Source organism: Phalacrocorax carbo, chromosome 12, assembly GCF_963921805.1.
Source record: "Phalacrocorax carbo chromosome 12, bPhaCar2.1, whole genome shotgun sequence".
In the NCBI taxonomy this organism is placed as follows: Eukaryota; Metazoa; Chordata; class Aves; order Suliformes; family Phalacrocoracidae; genus Phalacrocorax; species Phalacrocorax carbo.
The window spans coordinates 3,228,858-3,245,360 of NC_087524.1; the positions used below are offsets into that span (position 1 = coordinate 3,228,858).

The following is a 16,503-nucleotide window of genomic DNA, read 5'->3' on the forward strand; positions in this document are numbered from 1 at the left end:
TCAAAATGTTCAAAAGGCACTTGTAATGGAGAAAATCCTAAAATAATTTCAAACTGCAAACGTAAAATAATGTTGCTGAAACCAGAGTAGAAGATTATGGAACTCTGGAATTTTATTTTATTTTTAAAGTAAAATTTTCCTTTTAGCTTTTTGGCATGCAAAAAATTTGAAAGCAGATTTGAATGCTTGACTCTGAAGATTCTCATGCAATGAGGAAAAATATTTCTGCCCATCCTGTGCAGCGCCTGCTGCAGGACAGCAGCGAGGCTGGAAGGTGTTGAGCCACAGAGGCAGTGGTGTCCTGGGGTGCGACCATGGGCTGTCCGGCCCATTTACCAAAGACTGCTGCCTTTGAAACAGTTTCTGAGCTGTCACATTTATAAACCAATATGAGGAGCCAGGCGGTGACTGTAGTGGCTTTCGAGGACCCACCTCACGCGCCGCAGACCAGCGGCGGCAGCGGCCTCCAGGGGAGGGAGCTGGTGGGCAGCTGGAGATGGCAGGTGTGCTCACACTGACTCACACTCACCTGTTCAGCAGTTTTTGGCTCCCGAAGGTCTCAGGCCAGTTTGAAAATGTCACTTGGCGGCTGCCTGCCATCACTGTTCCGCCAGCGGGAAGTCAGTCTTGCGGTCCAGCTCTGAGACTACCAGGCTCTTGTAGGACAAGCCACTTGGGTGGGATTCATTTGGTCACATGTTGGTGTCACAGAACCACAGACTGGTGGGGGTTGGAAGGGCCCTCTGGAGCTCACCCCGTCCCACCCCTGCGTGAGCAGGCACCCCCAGAGCAGGGGCACAGGGCCGCGTCCAGGCGGGGGGTGAATGTCTCCAGGGAAGGGACCCTGCACCCTCCCTGGGCAGCCTGTGCCACGGCTCTGTGTCCATGTGGTCAGTATCCGAAGTTGGGTGAGGTGAATCCCTGTCCCATTTTCTCTAGGTCTCCGTCACAGGCCAACCCATGCATGCGAGAAGCAGCCCAATGTCCACGTCAAAACCTCATCCTGGTAGAAGCTGCTAGCTACAGTGAGAAATAGGACTTGAGCCTGTAAAACAAGGGCTGAAAATGCAGCGCCTGTGACAACGTACCCTTGTGAACCAGAAAGACCGTCACTGCAATAATAATTCTATATTCCATCTGGGAAAAGGAGTTTATTATCATCTAGGAGAAACAATCCTAGGAAGCCTCAAGACACCTCAGAAATTATATGTTAGTTACCTCCTGACCCATTTTCCACCAGAAAACTAGAAAGCTAAGTTTTGCAATAACATATGAAATCAACTACTTTCATTTTGTAATCTATGCAATTATTGATCCCACCTGCATGAACTTTCTGGGGTAATATGTAAGTGTTAACAGGTTCACTTAGGAACTGCGCATTTCCAGAGAAACACTGGAGAATTTAGAAAACCCTTTGTATTGTCATAATCTTAAAATAAATGTGAGGTTTTGAAATATTTTTTTTAGCAAGACAAAACCTTTGTGACAAAAGAAGCAGAAAAACGCTGTGAAACCCAGTGCTAAAACTAAATACCAGATTTAGGAAATAGAATTTAGGAAATGGAAAGTTATTCAGGACAGGAACCAACCAGAACCACATGGAGTCTGCCTCCTGGGAGGGAACAACCCCATATACTGGCACAGGTCAGGGGCTGGCTCCTTCGGCTATCCGGGGATGCATAGGGATAACTACTTGCTCATACGCCCTCGGTGCACCTATGCAGTGCTGAATGCTAACCCCTAACCCCCTCTTGGGTTGCATCAGCAACAGCATAGTCATGAGGTCAAGGGAAATACTCACGCTGAGAGTGGGTGTGCGCTGGGACAGGGGCCAAGAGATGTTGTCAGAGCTCTGTCTTTTAAGATATACATAACTGACCTGAAGAGGGCCCTGAGCACCCTGCTCTGACTTTGAAGTCAGCCCTGCTTTGACCAGAAAGTTGGACAAAGATGATATCCAGAGGCCCTTCCCAGGCTATTTTTTATGTGATTCTATTCCTGAGTAGTTTTGATACCTCAGGCATGGGAGTAATGCCATACGAACGGCAAACTAAATCACTTCTTCCGTTCCCCCAGCATGGTGCATGGTCCTCTTCTTTTTGTGGCGCAGAAAGCAAAAATCTTACTAAATAAGCTGAAACAATTCTCAAGAAGGTATTGGTTGATCTAGTTAAGTTACATATCGAATGGAGTATCTAACATGCTTACGTTTGTTTTTTTCTTTAAACAGAGATGTCTTAGCTCTAACAGCAAACATCTGTCTCTCCAGTCAAGAAACCAGAGTCTTAAGCCCTATTGCTCAATTCTTTTTCTTGCAACATCATCTGTTCTGATTTTGAACCACTAAAATCTTGACACCTTCCACTTACAGCCCGGACTTTGGCAGTAAAATGCAAATCCCAGGAGTAGCAGTGGAGACCCAGAATTCACTGCTTATTCCAAAAACTGTGATTGTTTATTTCCAGTAGCACTTTGGCCCATAGGGCTCTTCCTATCAGGAAAGCTGGCCCAATGCTTAGCTTGATTTAACCCCAGGGAGTTTTAGACATGTTTGGGGGAAATTAATATACCTAATTTTTTTTTGTCTATGGCTTTTAGGACACAGCTCCCTGGCCGCCAACACTGGCTCAGCACGTTCAGCAGAACATCTGACACGGACACACAGCTGATTTCTGCGTGGATCGCCGTACAGCTGTTTGTCCATACTGATTTTTAAGCGCACACACCACTTTTCTGCTGCCTGACAACTCCGTTTAACCTGAGAGTTAACCAAGCAAGATTTTTGCGAGCAGATCTGAGCCAGCGTACTGGGACTTATGCTGTAAGGCTGCTTTGTGTCAGGAGACCTGGATTTACAGCATCACCAAATCACGGTTACAGCTGAAGGCCAATCACTTCTCAGTAACAGGCCATTTTCCCACTTACAGGCAAAATGTACAGCTTTTGTTTTCCAGAACCGAGAGGGGCTGTCATCTGCTTCTGAATTAGGGCAGTTAGTATCTGCATGAATCTATAGCCGCACACATCCTTGTAACAACAGAAAGTTAGCAGTCCCTCTTATTCTGTGAATAGCTTCTAGCAATAAACCCAGTAGGAGGAAAGAAAACGTTTAATTCGCTGCTTTAAGGCACGATTGTCGCATTCACCAAAGCTCAATTCGCACCTGCTAACTACCCTCCTTAGAGGTGAGCTACACTCGAGGCCAGAAGGGAGAAATGGCCTGGGTGTGACATACTTTCGCACAAAGCCATGGAAATGCACCCTCTGGACGTGGCAATGTTCCCAGTTAGCCCCGAGCGCTCCGCCTCCGTTACGGGCAGGTAGCACCATCCTTTGGGGAGCAGTTTGGGATGAACCGGGAGGGAGGCTGCCCTGAACACGAATGCATCTGCCCGTGGGTGTACATAAGAAAGAATCGCATGTATAAAACGCATTTGCCTGCATATATTGGCACGTGTGATCTTAAAGGGAGTGGGGACAATCTGCAGGATTTGCTATTTGCGGGCAAGCCCTGGAACTTAGGCGCCCAACTTCACTCGCTTTTCAGGAGACAAGCTCCAGTGCTAGGAATCAAACGCTACCCTCCATGGGTCTTTCAAGTAAAGCACATAAATGCCCCGTTTCCTACATGGAGAAGAGGAACCGCAGTAACTACGCCAGGCAGTCTGGGAACAGCCCAGAGCATTCCTACCTGGGTGCTTCATGCTGCACATCATTTTCAAGCCTGCAGAGCAGACAGAATAGAACAGAGGCTTTTCAGCCGCTTACAGCACTGCTGCGCTCCAGCTTCCTCAGGGAAGGCACGTTTATCTCCCCCCTCGCACAGGAAACCACCCCGGACCAGTTTCCCCAAGCCCATCCTTTCTGCCTTCCCTGCGCCAGGACATCCCCAGCACATCCCCCACCCCTGCTCCAGTGCCACGAAGCACCTTCCCGTCACCTATACCTCGTGACTGGAAAACAAACGTTTCTACAAGCCGTGGAGGTCTGACCTCCTGTGGATTTGTGCTCTTTGCCGTTAGCTCTCCCCCAGACCACACCCAGGTCCCACTGCCATCCCGCTGCGGTGCTGTCGGGGCCAGGCCTAGTGCTCTTCCCACCTTACGCAAGAACAAGCGTGACTTCAGGTGTGTGACCTCACACACCTGGACCTCTTTGGTTCCAAACCCAGGCTGAACTCTTTATTACGGGTTTGAGCATAACCCTATAGCTGTACATATCCAACCCATGGGGCTGGATGCTCCTCCTAGGCGGTTCCTTGAAGGAACTCCTTCAAGTTCTGAATCTTTCTGCCTCTGAAATCCTGTTTCCCACATGCTTGTGGGTATAAAATGCAACGTCTGTTATTTGTCAGAGGAGAGTCAACACTGATCCCACGCTATGAAGACACAGAGACCCACGAGCTGTCAGACATCCAGGTCAGCGGACCCTGAGCTGCAGAGCTGAGCGCGGTACAGATGCACCCCGTGAATGGCTCCCAGCCGCCAGCTGAGCCGGCTCAGGCAGCCCCACGCCTGCCATAGCTCACCCTCCATGAGGCTTGGAGCTGGAGGCAGAGGAGAGGTGCTGCAAGGCCTTTAACATGGGGCTCCTCCTCTGTATACCTCCGAATCTCGGCCTCAGGGGCGTCGATGCCTTTGGTGGCATCCAGCAAATAAAATATGCCGTCGTTCCTTGTTTCTGCCCTCAGAAGGAATTTGCTCTCCAGGGCCAGGGGCGCTCCTCGTTGCTCTTGGTAGTGTTTATCACAACAGGGTTTGCTACCAGCCTTGCTTTCCCTGGCTGCTGTTGTGATGCAACGTGGTAGGTATAATCACACCCAGACTGTCCCTGCTGAAGGCTACCCCTGTTCGCCCCAAAACCCGAGCTGTTGCTTTGCCGTGTGCCACCTAAACATAGGGTGTTCTGATTAAACCAAGACTCCAAAGTGTGGCATTTCTTATTCTGGAATACTTATTTCAGTTAATGAATAACAACAAAACGTGTCTTAACTCTAAACAACAACAACAAAAAAAGGCAAAAGCATATTTGTGCTTAATTGTTATTCTAATTACAAGTTCTGGCGTAGTGTAAATTTTTTCCCTTGGCATTATTATGAACCTCATTTCCTTACAAAGTCCAGGATAAACAATTCCAATATATTTTGTTTTAATTATCAGGGTTTAATGGGGCATAATGAGACTATGTTGAGTGGCGCAGAAAAAAATAATTTAACGTGTGCAAAACTACTGAGAGCTCCTAGCTTGACTGTGCATATTTCACCTATTGTAGGGCAGCACTATGCCAGCTAATATTCAGTGTGCCCATCATTTATTTACTAACCACACTTGCTTTCCAATAAAGAAATCTTCCCCTTTTTTTTTTTTTGTTTTTCCTGGCATCTGAAACAAGACGAAACCTTTTCAGATATCCCGGAAAAACTGGACGATTCTCTGAGTTGAGCAGTGAAGGATGCAGCTGATACACAGCTGATGGTGCTAGAAGCATTTGTCATGTCATGGACAGGAGACTGGAGCGTGTTGGATGCAGCACCTGCCTCAGCCCGTCCTTTCCAAATGCCGTCCTTCTCCCAGCGTTGTTTGGCAGTGAAAACTTCTGGCTTCAGTTCTTAGGGCCCCTACAAAAAGAAGCACAGACAACATCAGCTGAAGTCACCCTTCGGAAGCGACCTTGCCTGGACTCTCACTGTAAGCACGCTTTCCCAGTCCCAAGGTGTGGTTCCTACAGACTTCCACCACCACAGGTATTCTCTGCAGCGAAAAGGGAAACGTGCAAAACCGCAGCCTGGGAAATAAACCATTAAAGTGAGATTACGACCCTTTATGCTTTCCAAGTTCCCTTTGCCAAGGGTGCTGAATCCAAGGGCTGGGCGTGGCTGGTGCAGCAGTCAGCACCACCCTGCTACCGCATCTCTATTCCGCCTTACCAGGGCGACCATATACCACGATCAAAACACCCTTCTCCCCCCACCCCCAGCCAAAGTTTCACGTGGGCAGAGGAAGATTTTGGCCACCTGTCTGGGAATTGTGGCAGCGTGGTCAGCGTGGCGATGACGGCCCGCGCTGCAGAGCGGGCGAACGCCTTTGCTCTCTCGTGCCGGGCACGTAGAGCAGGGTTGGAAGATTCAGTCGTGCTGGGGTCCCCGTGCCCGCGCCGTGCAGCTCACGCACCCCCACTTCAACGCGCGGGCTGCTGGATGGAGCCCTGTCACAGCCTGTTCCCCTGGCCTGGGGGAATCAAGCCTTTTGTCCTTAACAGAAATGAGCTTCCTGGACTGAGCACCGTCTCCTTTGCCTTAACTGCTACTCCCAGCAGCAAGACCTGCTCTTGGAGCTGTTCCGACATCAGGGTGTCACAGCTTTGCTGACACAACAGCCTCTGCAGCCATCCAGAGAAACAACTAGGCAGAAGAAAACCCTTCTCTCCACACTGACCCATGCCTGCCATCCTTTCTAAACCCTTGTCTTGCCCAGGCTCCTCCAATTCCACCCATTCCAGGCTGCAGCTCCAATAAGCACATGCCTGACCTACACATATGGGGCACAGCCTTCCCGTCCATATTTAAAATGTGTGAGTAACAGTTCTTGCTTAGATAACGGGTAACAGCTTTCTAACTTAGTGACATTTTCATGAAGACATCCCAAGCTGTTACAACATACATGAAAATAAGGCCTTACACACCAAGAAAACTGAAACCGTCTCGGGCACATTAAGTTCAGGACTTCCATGAGGCAGGATCTGTTACGAGCACCACGTGTGCCCAACCTGCAGGCCTTTAAGCTCTACACTTAAGTGAGAGGGAAAAGAAGCGTCAATCTGAGTTTTACTTCAGGAATAATTACTGGATCCTCCCTGAAGGAAAACACATCTATTCTGCTTATCCATTTCGCTCCTTGACACAGAGTCAGAGGACTTGATACAGTGCCCACTGTAGCCATGGGGAATGTCCTCTCTTCTGGAAAAGTATTTGATTTGAAACTCTAGGGAGGAGGCTCAAACAGAATATGAAAAAACAGACCAATGTTATATTTATTTGAAAATTAACATTTTATATACAGATTAAGTTAATATACACCAAGTGTTTGGGTTTTAAATAAAATAAATTTATTACAGACATCAGTATTTACAGAAAGAAAAACATTTACATAAATAATTTTTTTTTAAAATCTCATTGGAATAAAATTCTCCATCAAGTTTCTACCCAGGGGAGATGTCATGTTCTGTGAGAAGTCAGCCACCTTTAAGGGTTAATGGAGACAAGAAACGTAATTAGGCTGAAGCTACAATTCAGTGGTTAAGTGAGGAGCTGCAATGGGCTGGTTACCTGCATTGAACCGTGGCAAGACTGAAAGACCTCGAGGGGCTCCTTTTAAGCCTATGTCCTATGCTTCAAGAAGAACGGAAGGGATCGGAGAGTACCTTCCATCCAACTTCCCTCAGATACAGGACCAGGCCAGCATCCAGCATCTTGTCACAGACCTCCGACGCTTAGTGGTCTTCTTTCTTCCTGCTAAACTACGGGGATTCTGACCCAAGCTTAGGATGCCATTGCATGGCCACTGTATAAATACGCAACGGCAGCCCCTGCTGCCACGCAGCCTAACAGCCACAGCAGACCGCGGCCAAAGAGAATGATTCTACAGAGAGGGGGACTCGCTGACCCGTCACCGTACGGAGGCGCGGCCCTGAGGCAGAATTCAAGTTTGCTGATTCCCAGACAAACGCTGACCGATGTGCTCCCTCAGACTAGCTAGCAAGTCCCAAGGGGACTTAGAAGGAGGCCTCTGCATTTGGTAGGGCTGTGTAAGGAACAGGGAAGAAGTGCATTTCCCGGTAACGCGTGAGCTGCGGATGGCAGAGGCCTCCCAGATTAGCGCCGGGCAAACAGTTACGCTGAAAGCTCTGCATAGGAGTGTACATCCCCAACGGATCCTGCAGCCAAAACTGAATAAGGTTGTGCTACTAAGAGACCTCCACCCCGTCCTGGATTGAGGCAGGATGCCATGCCTGTTACAGCATAGGAAATTCTGAGCATCAATACACAGAACAAGACCTTAATTTGAATGCTTAACTTAATGTGTTTCAACTCCTTCACATAGCAAGTTCCTGGTTTTAATGGTTTCCTCTGGTGTAGAGGCACTCAGAGCGCTCTCCGTGCAGGTCAGCACGCCCTCCTGACGCCCACGGCTCTTCGAAAGTCAGCCTTAAGCACCTTTCCACGCAGCCACGGTGAGGGGAGAAATATGTGAAGCACAGCCGAGTTCCTGGCTCTCCTGCCTGTAAACTGAAAGGCCATCTTCCTCGGTATCTTCAAGTGGCAAATGGGGAACCAAATCCAGGCACACGCCAAATGCTGACAAAAGAAGGTCCTGCTAATGACAACCACAGCTTGTTGCCACCATATCTTTGTAATTTTTAAGGACCACATTCTCTTTTTCATCAAAGTAAAGAAGATTGAGGGACTTCAATTCATCTGGCACACAGCAGGGCGTGCTGACATCTTGAGCCAGTTTAAGCGTATGGACTATGGACTGAACTGTGGCATGGTTTGTTGCGTTTAGACTTTCCCCCAAGGGGAAGAGACAGGATCCTCTGCAATAAAATGCATTGTATCCACTTGGGTAAATAATCCATCCTGACCAGCCAATAGCACGGAAGTCAACGTAGAGCTCCCTTCGATGGCATGCTGTTACCTGGCTTTTGGCAGAAGGGTCTGCAGCAGCTCGAGGTCTCCTGCTCATGCTCACATCGCTGCTTTTGATGATCTGAGTTTCATGAGGCACATGTGAAGCATCGTTACTGGCAGGGTTCACCTCTGGTTCTGAAAGGAAGTTGTGTGTTAACCCTTCTCAAGAAAGATTTATTTCCTAAGAATAGCTTTCTGCATGAAAGTCTATTCTATAAATCTACATCAAAATCTTCAGTGTAGATTTAAAAACTACATTTAGCTGTGAAATTACCACAAGAGTTGTGTACTCACTTGCCATTTCAGCCATGTTTCAAAAACTGCTGCTATGTATGGGGCCCGAAAGGCCCCAGCTCACCAGAAATACAAAGGAAAAGCTCAGTGATATACTAAATGCATCCTGTGAACTCCACAGGCCCTTTTCAGGGCTGAATCTGGTCCGAATGGTATTAACAGCCTTTATATGGCCACTCCTACAGCACCCATCCCGCTGAGCAGTGCTAGCAGAGGGCAGAAATCACAGCCTTTTTCTCTCTCCAGTATTCTCCCCCCAGGAACTCTACTCATACACTTGCAAAACAGAGTGTGTTCCTGTAGAGTAATATTTTTTAAAAATATTTTTCAATTTCTGGATCTGAAAAAATTATCACCAAGTCTATGGAACTCTGCTAGAGAATGAAGCTTACTGACAATAGCTTGGCTTTCTTAAAGTATCTTTGAAGAAGACTCGATAAATGTCCATGGAGACCTCGGGATCCACGTGCGGAGGCTGAAAATAACTCACAGGTGGTGGAAGAACGATCTGCGCAGATTCACTGACCACAAACAACAGGCAGGTCTAGGGAGTTTCTTCACTGAAAAATGGGTATCAATTTCTAAATCCTGGCACAGATCCCATACAGAGCCTGACGCTCATTAAACTGGGATCTAGGATTTCACTTCAGAAATTTTCTTTGGAAAACAAAAATAAACAGGCCAGCCTTGTTTTTGTTTTTAATCAATTTCACCACTTAGCTCTTAGTATTTGTCAAACCCTACCTAGTTTCTTTCTACTGTGCAAGTGCAATCATCTACCAGAAAACCCTGCACACAAGCATTTCTACCCCTCCTCCCAGCTTTTGCTCTTTGCATTTATCAGGCTCTAAAATCCAGCCTTAGCTGGTGTTACTGGAAGACCAGTGGGAGAGGTAAGACCCGGTGTTTTGTAATTTAAGGGATGAGGGCGTTGTCTGCGATGAAAGCAGCCTTTAGTCACAATGCTAATTAGTCACCGAAGTGAAAGAGGTGCTTAAAAGCCAAGCCAAGGACAGAAAGGTTTAAATTGCTTATTTAACAACCTCTTCCGCTCTTGAAAACTGCACTTAACTCTACTTACAGTTGCTTTACCAGCATTTTCAAAAAGTTTTCCAGGTCACTGTGTTTTTTTAGCTTAAACCTAATTCGCAATTTTGACGCAAACTTCACCACCACAAAAATCATATAAATAGTTTTTTAAGAAAATAGAACTCCCACCCCTTTACAGACAAAAGAAACCAGATTCCCCCTAGGCTTTATGAAGATTTCCTGCAAACAGAGTTCTGAGCGGAGAGGCAACTTAAAAAGCTCGGTGACCTGCTAGCAAGAACTATCAAACCAAGCTCTGATCCGTGACAAACCTGTTCAACACTGCGAGTAAATACTGAGATTAGGTACAGATGGGGCAGCGGAAGGTAAGAGAGGATGAACAGGGAGTTCATGCTCTAAACCAGCTGCTGCTATTGTGTGAACTTACTTGTGGAAAAGGGTACAAAGCTGGAAGACCTGCGTTTGTTGCTGTTGGTGAAGAGGACAAGGAGAGCGTTTCTACTCTCCTGCAAAGTGCCCTGGCTCTTAGCAAACTTAACCAGGTTGTGCTCAATTCTGTTGTTGAATACATGGGTTGTAGTTATCAAAAAGCCATGGTTGGAGCTGCTGTTTGCAATCCACTTGGAAACCTGGTAATGAAAAGGAAATACAAAAATATTGTTTCAATATTCTTATTACAGCATTACGATTAAGCAATGTTTATATTAGGAAAAGGGAACGGGCAACAAGCTATGGGAGCGTAAGAACACACATTTTCGCAGTAGTGAGGTAACCGTATAGCTGAGATTCAATGGAGTTTAATATTTAAATCAGTAACTCAACATTCAAAAATACGAAATACCATATGCATTCCCCAAAGCTACATTTACAGGAAGATAATTAATTTCGTGAATAGATGAGGCTAGGAGTTAAAATTAACAGTAAACCAAACCCACTCTGACTTTAGCCAGGCATCTATTTTTCATGGCAATCTTAACAGCAGAGTAATATGAACTCTCCAGACTTTCCACACCATTAAAACTCATTTAAATCTAACAAACATGGCATTTGAAGAAATTAGCTCACAATCAAGCAAATTTACTTTATCTAATCGTTATAATTACAGACTAATAGATAAGGCCAGGCTGTTCTCAGGCAGGCCTATCATGGCTTCAGATGCAACTCAACCAATCATCCAATCACGCTGTTCATTCTGACCCTAAAGCTTAGGCAACGAAAACCACTATTTTCTCAGATATAAATCTGAGAGTACAGATTTAAACCCAAGAAACTATACGTTTTAAATCAAGTTTGTTTGTTTGTCACATACTGTTATAGTTTATGGATATCTACCAAGCGAATCTTGATATTAACAAATAAAGAAGTCTACAGAGGAAGTTAAATGAAAAACAATCCAACCATGATACATTCCAGAAACACAACGTTAAAGCACACTGTACATCCGCTCTGTAGTAACGTCACCAGAACAAAAAGGAGAAATGAAAAACCTACTCTTCGCTCACAATCACTGCCATCTCCTTCGGCAGCCTAAGGACTAACACAATAAGTACTTGGCCTAACGTCCCTCCTGTGGACTAGGTTTGGGTTGCTCAGTTCTCATGCCTGTGCTGCTAGCAGCACATAAACACCTCTCCTTTAACTCGGGTAGCACCACGTGTACTTTTGAGTGTAGAGAGAAAGCTTCTCCCCCTGCTGCTACCCCTCAGTTTGAGCTGACCACAAAACCCAGCGTAAGGGCAAGGGTAGAGTTATGAGTTAACTGTCATCTTTGGAGATTTTGAATTAAAATCAAGTCAGAACTCTCTGCTTACTGTCTGCGTGACGTTGAATACTTCCCAGCCTTCTGTGTACAGGGACAATAATCTTGATGCAATGAGATGGGTTTTTTGGGGCTTACTTCCACTCTCCAAGAGCTCGTACACTTCCACCTTGATGAGAGCAATACAACAAACGACAAGAAATGAAACCATTTGTTCTTAAAGCAAAACAAGATCACCCACAATTCTGCCGCACCATAGCTGTAAAGCTGTACTATCATTCTAAACCAGGCATAAAATAGGATTTGGACAGTTTAACAGAAAAACAAGTATTACTACATATGCCTACTTCTAGATGCGTTCAGAGGCAGGATACTGGACTGTTTGGTACTATAAAAAAATACCCCGACCATCCCTTTTCTTTCTATTGTGAACATCTGACACCACGAAAGCCTTCTGTTCCTCCACATTTTTGTCTTCAGGTTTGCAAAAAGCCCAATCCTACCTTTTGCCAAAGGAACAGATACACACAGGGTCGGAGTCCTCACCTGCCCTATTTTCCTATGAGTCCCTCATTGCTATTATTACTGTTTAGAGCAGCTCAAGCAGATAAACTCGATTTGAATTTCAAAACATCTCAAACCCCAGAAAAGCACGGTTTGGTTTGAGATAGGTCTGACACGGGTGTCTTTAGGGAGAGCTCACTGCCACAGCGCGCAAAGCACAGCACGCTGCCCAAGCCAAAACCTTGCGTCTACTTCTTTGCACGCAGGAGGCAAAGACAAAGCGAGGACGACAACCAAAATAACCCAAAAATAAAGCAGGTTTACGTGGTACGTGGTTGCACTCCTCGTTTCAGCATTATTAACAGCGAAAGTACAAGCAAGCGTTAACTGAGGGGTTATTTCCCCACTTACCTTACAGAAGTGTGTCACGTCCGACCTGCTGGACACATGCGTCCTCTTCAGCTTGAACACCCTGAACTCGGCTTTCAGCATCTGCTCGCCCTTCTCCATCGCGCTGATGTCGAAGTAGAAGCGGTGCTGCTCCACGTGAACTGGAAAAAGAGCCTTCTTTAGGAACAACGCAAAACCCCGCAAAATAAGCTGCACCCGCGGCGTTTTCCGTGGCGGCTGCCGGGTTTGATCAAATCTGGAGAGGGCGGGTGGGAGGTGAAGGGGCTCCGTGCCCGGGAAATGCGGCCGCTGCTGCGGGGAATCCGCCCGCCGGCCCCGGCCCGGACCCCCGGCCCACCTCGGTCCTCGAAGCTGCGCACCACGTCGCCCTCCAGCAGCCCCGGGGCGCGGGTGATGCCGTTGGCGTCCGCCACCTTGTTGAAGAGATCCACCATGAACTGGGGCGGCTTCTTGCGGGGCAGGACGTCGGGCGGCAGCTCCTCGATGTCGAAGACCTCCCGCAGCCGCTGCAAGGCCGCCGCCAGCACCTCCTCCCGCGGGCCGGGGACCAGCGGCAGGCCGCTGGCCGCCGGCACGCCCAGAAGCCAGGCTAGGCCTAGCAGCCAGGCCGGGCCCAGCGGGCGGGCCGCCATGGGGAGGGAAGGCCGGCCTCGGGCGGCCCGCGCGGCTCGGCGGCTCTGAGCGCCCCGCGGTGAGGGGGCTGCGGCCCTTCGGCCGGCCCGGCCCGCCCAGGCTGAGGGTGGCGAGGCGAGCCCCCGGCGCCGCGGGGAGGGCGCCCAGCCCTGATGGCCGCGTCCCGGGGGCGGGCGGCCGCGCCCCGCGCCCTGCCCGGGCCCTCAAGGCCCCGCCGAGGCCCAGCGGGGCACGGCCGCGCCCGCCTCGAACGCCCTGCGGGCTCTGCAAAGAAACCCGCACTCCCCGAAGTCTCAGTCTTTAAATTTACATATTTTTTTTAAAAAAAGGCTTTAAAATTTGGGCATTGCAGATCCCAGGTGCTGTTTTCTGTCTTGCCCAGCAATAAAACCTAGCCCTGAAAACACGCGTGAGCCTCTCCCAGCCTCGCCGCCTGCAGAGCTCCCCTGGTGCGGGCCCAGGTGACAGGCCGGGCTCAAGCCGTGCCTTGCGGCTCCGAGTTGGGCACAAGAGCTGCCCAGGGTGAGGGTTTAGGGACCGAGTCCGGCTTTCTGCCATTGCAGCAGAGCAAGAGCGGCCAAGCTTCAAAGTAATTAGGGATGGGGGTAGGCATACGCATTTCTGAAAGCCGACTTTAAGGCTTATATTGAAAGCTGGTTCGGTTTGGGAATTATAATTTGCCTTTTCCCCTGCTTTGGTTGAGGAAGGGAGTTTCATGCTACCACCACCCTCCCAAAACAAAAACCACAAACCCTAACTAGGACCCTACTGCATACTAGTCCTTTTTAGGGCAGTCTGGCAACTTACTGAGGAGCATTTATACATCCCTAATGGTTCACGCAGCACTGCCTGTTCTGCTCGTGCCACACAGCCCCGTGTTCCCTTTCCAGGCAGGGAAGCAAAGGGAGGCAGGTTATGGGGCAGCTAGAAATGTCCTCTGGCTCCTCTGCTTAGGCACGCTGTGTTAGACAGGAGTACTTGCACTGAGCAAGCACGTGGGCCCACGGGGGAATGAGGTGGTGACAAAGAGGTTATAGCTCCGCTTGCTCCTGAATTAGCCATCTGAACTAAAAAAAGAAAAGGTTTAATCTGCATCGTTCAGAGGCTCTGATACAGGAAGCACTCACGTTTTGCTGCTCTACAGCCAAAGTTTCTAGGGGACTTGGCCATGCAGCCCTTCAGCTCCAGACTTCTTCCTACTGTCACTCATTCCAGCCTTCAGCTATTGTAGCCACATGTTTGGAAAAAAGATGTGGAGTTACTATTGCTATGTTTTTTTTCACCAGGAGACAAACTTGGTGATCCAGTTTGCCACGAGGTGCAGAGGACTAATGGAGGAAAATGAGAAGCAGTGATGGGTTAATAAGACTGGTGTAAAGGCACTGTTGCTGCACATAAAGCTACAGCCAATTTTGATCCTCAGAACTCTCCAGCTTTCTTCTAAGGGCTGTAGGTATCTCATCTCATGGCTAACAGCCATCAATCCATTCAACTACCTGCCTGAGAACATGAAAAGACTAATAAGATACGAGAAATCAACACTAGACTGTTTTTTAGTCATCGTAAAAGCTTCGCTGCCACTCCACTGCTTCTTCACATGCTTATCCTCACAAACCCTACCCTGCCCTTGGGCTTCTTCATTTACTCCTAGTATCCTCCCTAGGCATATACCTTCATTTTTACTCTCATGGTCCTGCTTCCAGACATTAATGTCTGGAAACACATAGCTAGGGTTCTCAAACAACCTTAACTCTGCCCTAGAGGCAAAGATTTATGAAAAAATCCTCTCTGTTTAATATAAGCTGGGACCACAAACAACGAAATGCCTCAATCACAGTAGTGCAACTGCAGAAATTCCAGCCTACAGTTAGCCAAACGTAACCCACTGAGTGCTGTGTTCTTTTATTTTCAGATTTCTGATTAGGCAAACAACATAATGAAAGCCTCGCTCCCTATTCTTTCGTAAGACTGTATGACTCACCGCTTATGTAAGCCTTATGCAGGAGTTGGTCATAGCTCCACTGATGATACTATGTACTGGTTTACAATTAGTGCAAGGCTTCAACCTCCCTGTTCTGTACAATAAAAACAGGTTCTCTCAACTTATATGTTGTGAGCAGCGTGGCTGTGGGAGCCCAGGAGAAGCAGGGAATCCGTAGGGAGCTATGATAGATAGTTAACAACTTAAAATTTTAGGTGGATTCTCTAAAGAGTTCAGCATTGGCATTGCTTTTCCTTCTCCCTCTCTCAAATGACTGGATAAATGGCTTGGAGGGTCTGAAGAGTTCAAAATCATCTGACTTTCAGGCATAGCTTATGGGTAAGAATGGTGGGGTTTATTATGTGGCCTGCCGCATCATCTTTGATGCCATTGTAATTAATCTGGGACAGCAATATTGAAAAAAGCATGGTTATCGCATGGCATCATTAGTGGGCAGAGCAAAACTGACTTGGGAGCCTTCATTGTGCATTTCAGAACCTTAGCAAGCTTGGACATACAGGCAAGTCCAACCCTGCCATTCAGAAAGGAAGAGCTTGGCTCAGAACATACTCTCCAGTCTCCCCTTAATTTCATGTTAGCACAAACAATAAGAAATTAGTGGATAGAGCGGGCTGGAAGTTGCTTCTTTCTTAACACAGCTGCCTGACACTTCTCCGTTCACTCTGTGTGCAGGTTCTGTAGTCCCTAGTTTAGTGACTTACAACAGATCTCTTCTTTCTGGGGGGGTGGGGGGAGCAGTTTGTGTTCCCTGAACAGAGCAGCGATGCGATGCGCTCTTCACTGTGGTTTTTGCAGGCAGGGAACAGGAACACAAGGTATTTCACTCACTTCACAGCAGCTGTCTTAGACCCGTTTAAAGAAAAGAGGAATGACCCTTGCGTGAAAGATGTTAGACTTTACTTTTAATGACAGTAGAGGCAGCAAAAACAGGGTCACCAACAAGTTTTGAATTACTGAGGAAAGCTGCATGCCCCGAGTCTCAGCGGAAGGAACAGGACCGTACCACATCAGCGATATCTTGTGAAGTAGGAGTGCTGACGTCACCCAGAGCCTAGAATAGCAGTCCCGTGAGGGCTGGGTAGATGGAGAGAGCCACTGACTTAGTAAGCATATATTCAGCATTTAGCTTGAATGTTGGAACAGGGAAATTATAAATGGCCCTAA

The 16,503-nt window shown here is 47.7% G+C and overlaps 1 protein-coding gene across 1 annotated transcript; it reads right to left on the reverse strand.

The window, feature by feature from the left end:
• Window positions 1-7,081: 7,081 nt before the first annotated feature.
• LOC104046116 (bone morphogenetic protein 2) lies at window positions 7,082-13,523 on the reverse strand. Its single transcript, XM_064464492.1, has 5 exons — window positions 13,042-13,523; window positions 12,705-12,844; window positions 11,842-11,958; window positions 10,458-10,659; window positions 7,082-8,821 (listed from the first exon to the last, which is right to left on the reverse strand). The coding sequence occupies exons 1-5, from the start codon at window positions 13,334-13,336 to the stop codon at window positions 8,373-8,375; spliced, it is 1,203 nt and encodes a 400-aa protein (XP_064320562.1). The 5' UTR covers window positions 13,337-13,523; the 3' UTR covers window positions 7,082-8,372.
• Between the last annotated feature and the right edge of the window lie 2,980 nt (window positions 13,524-16,503).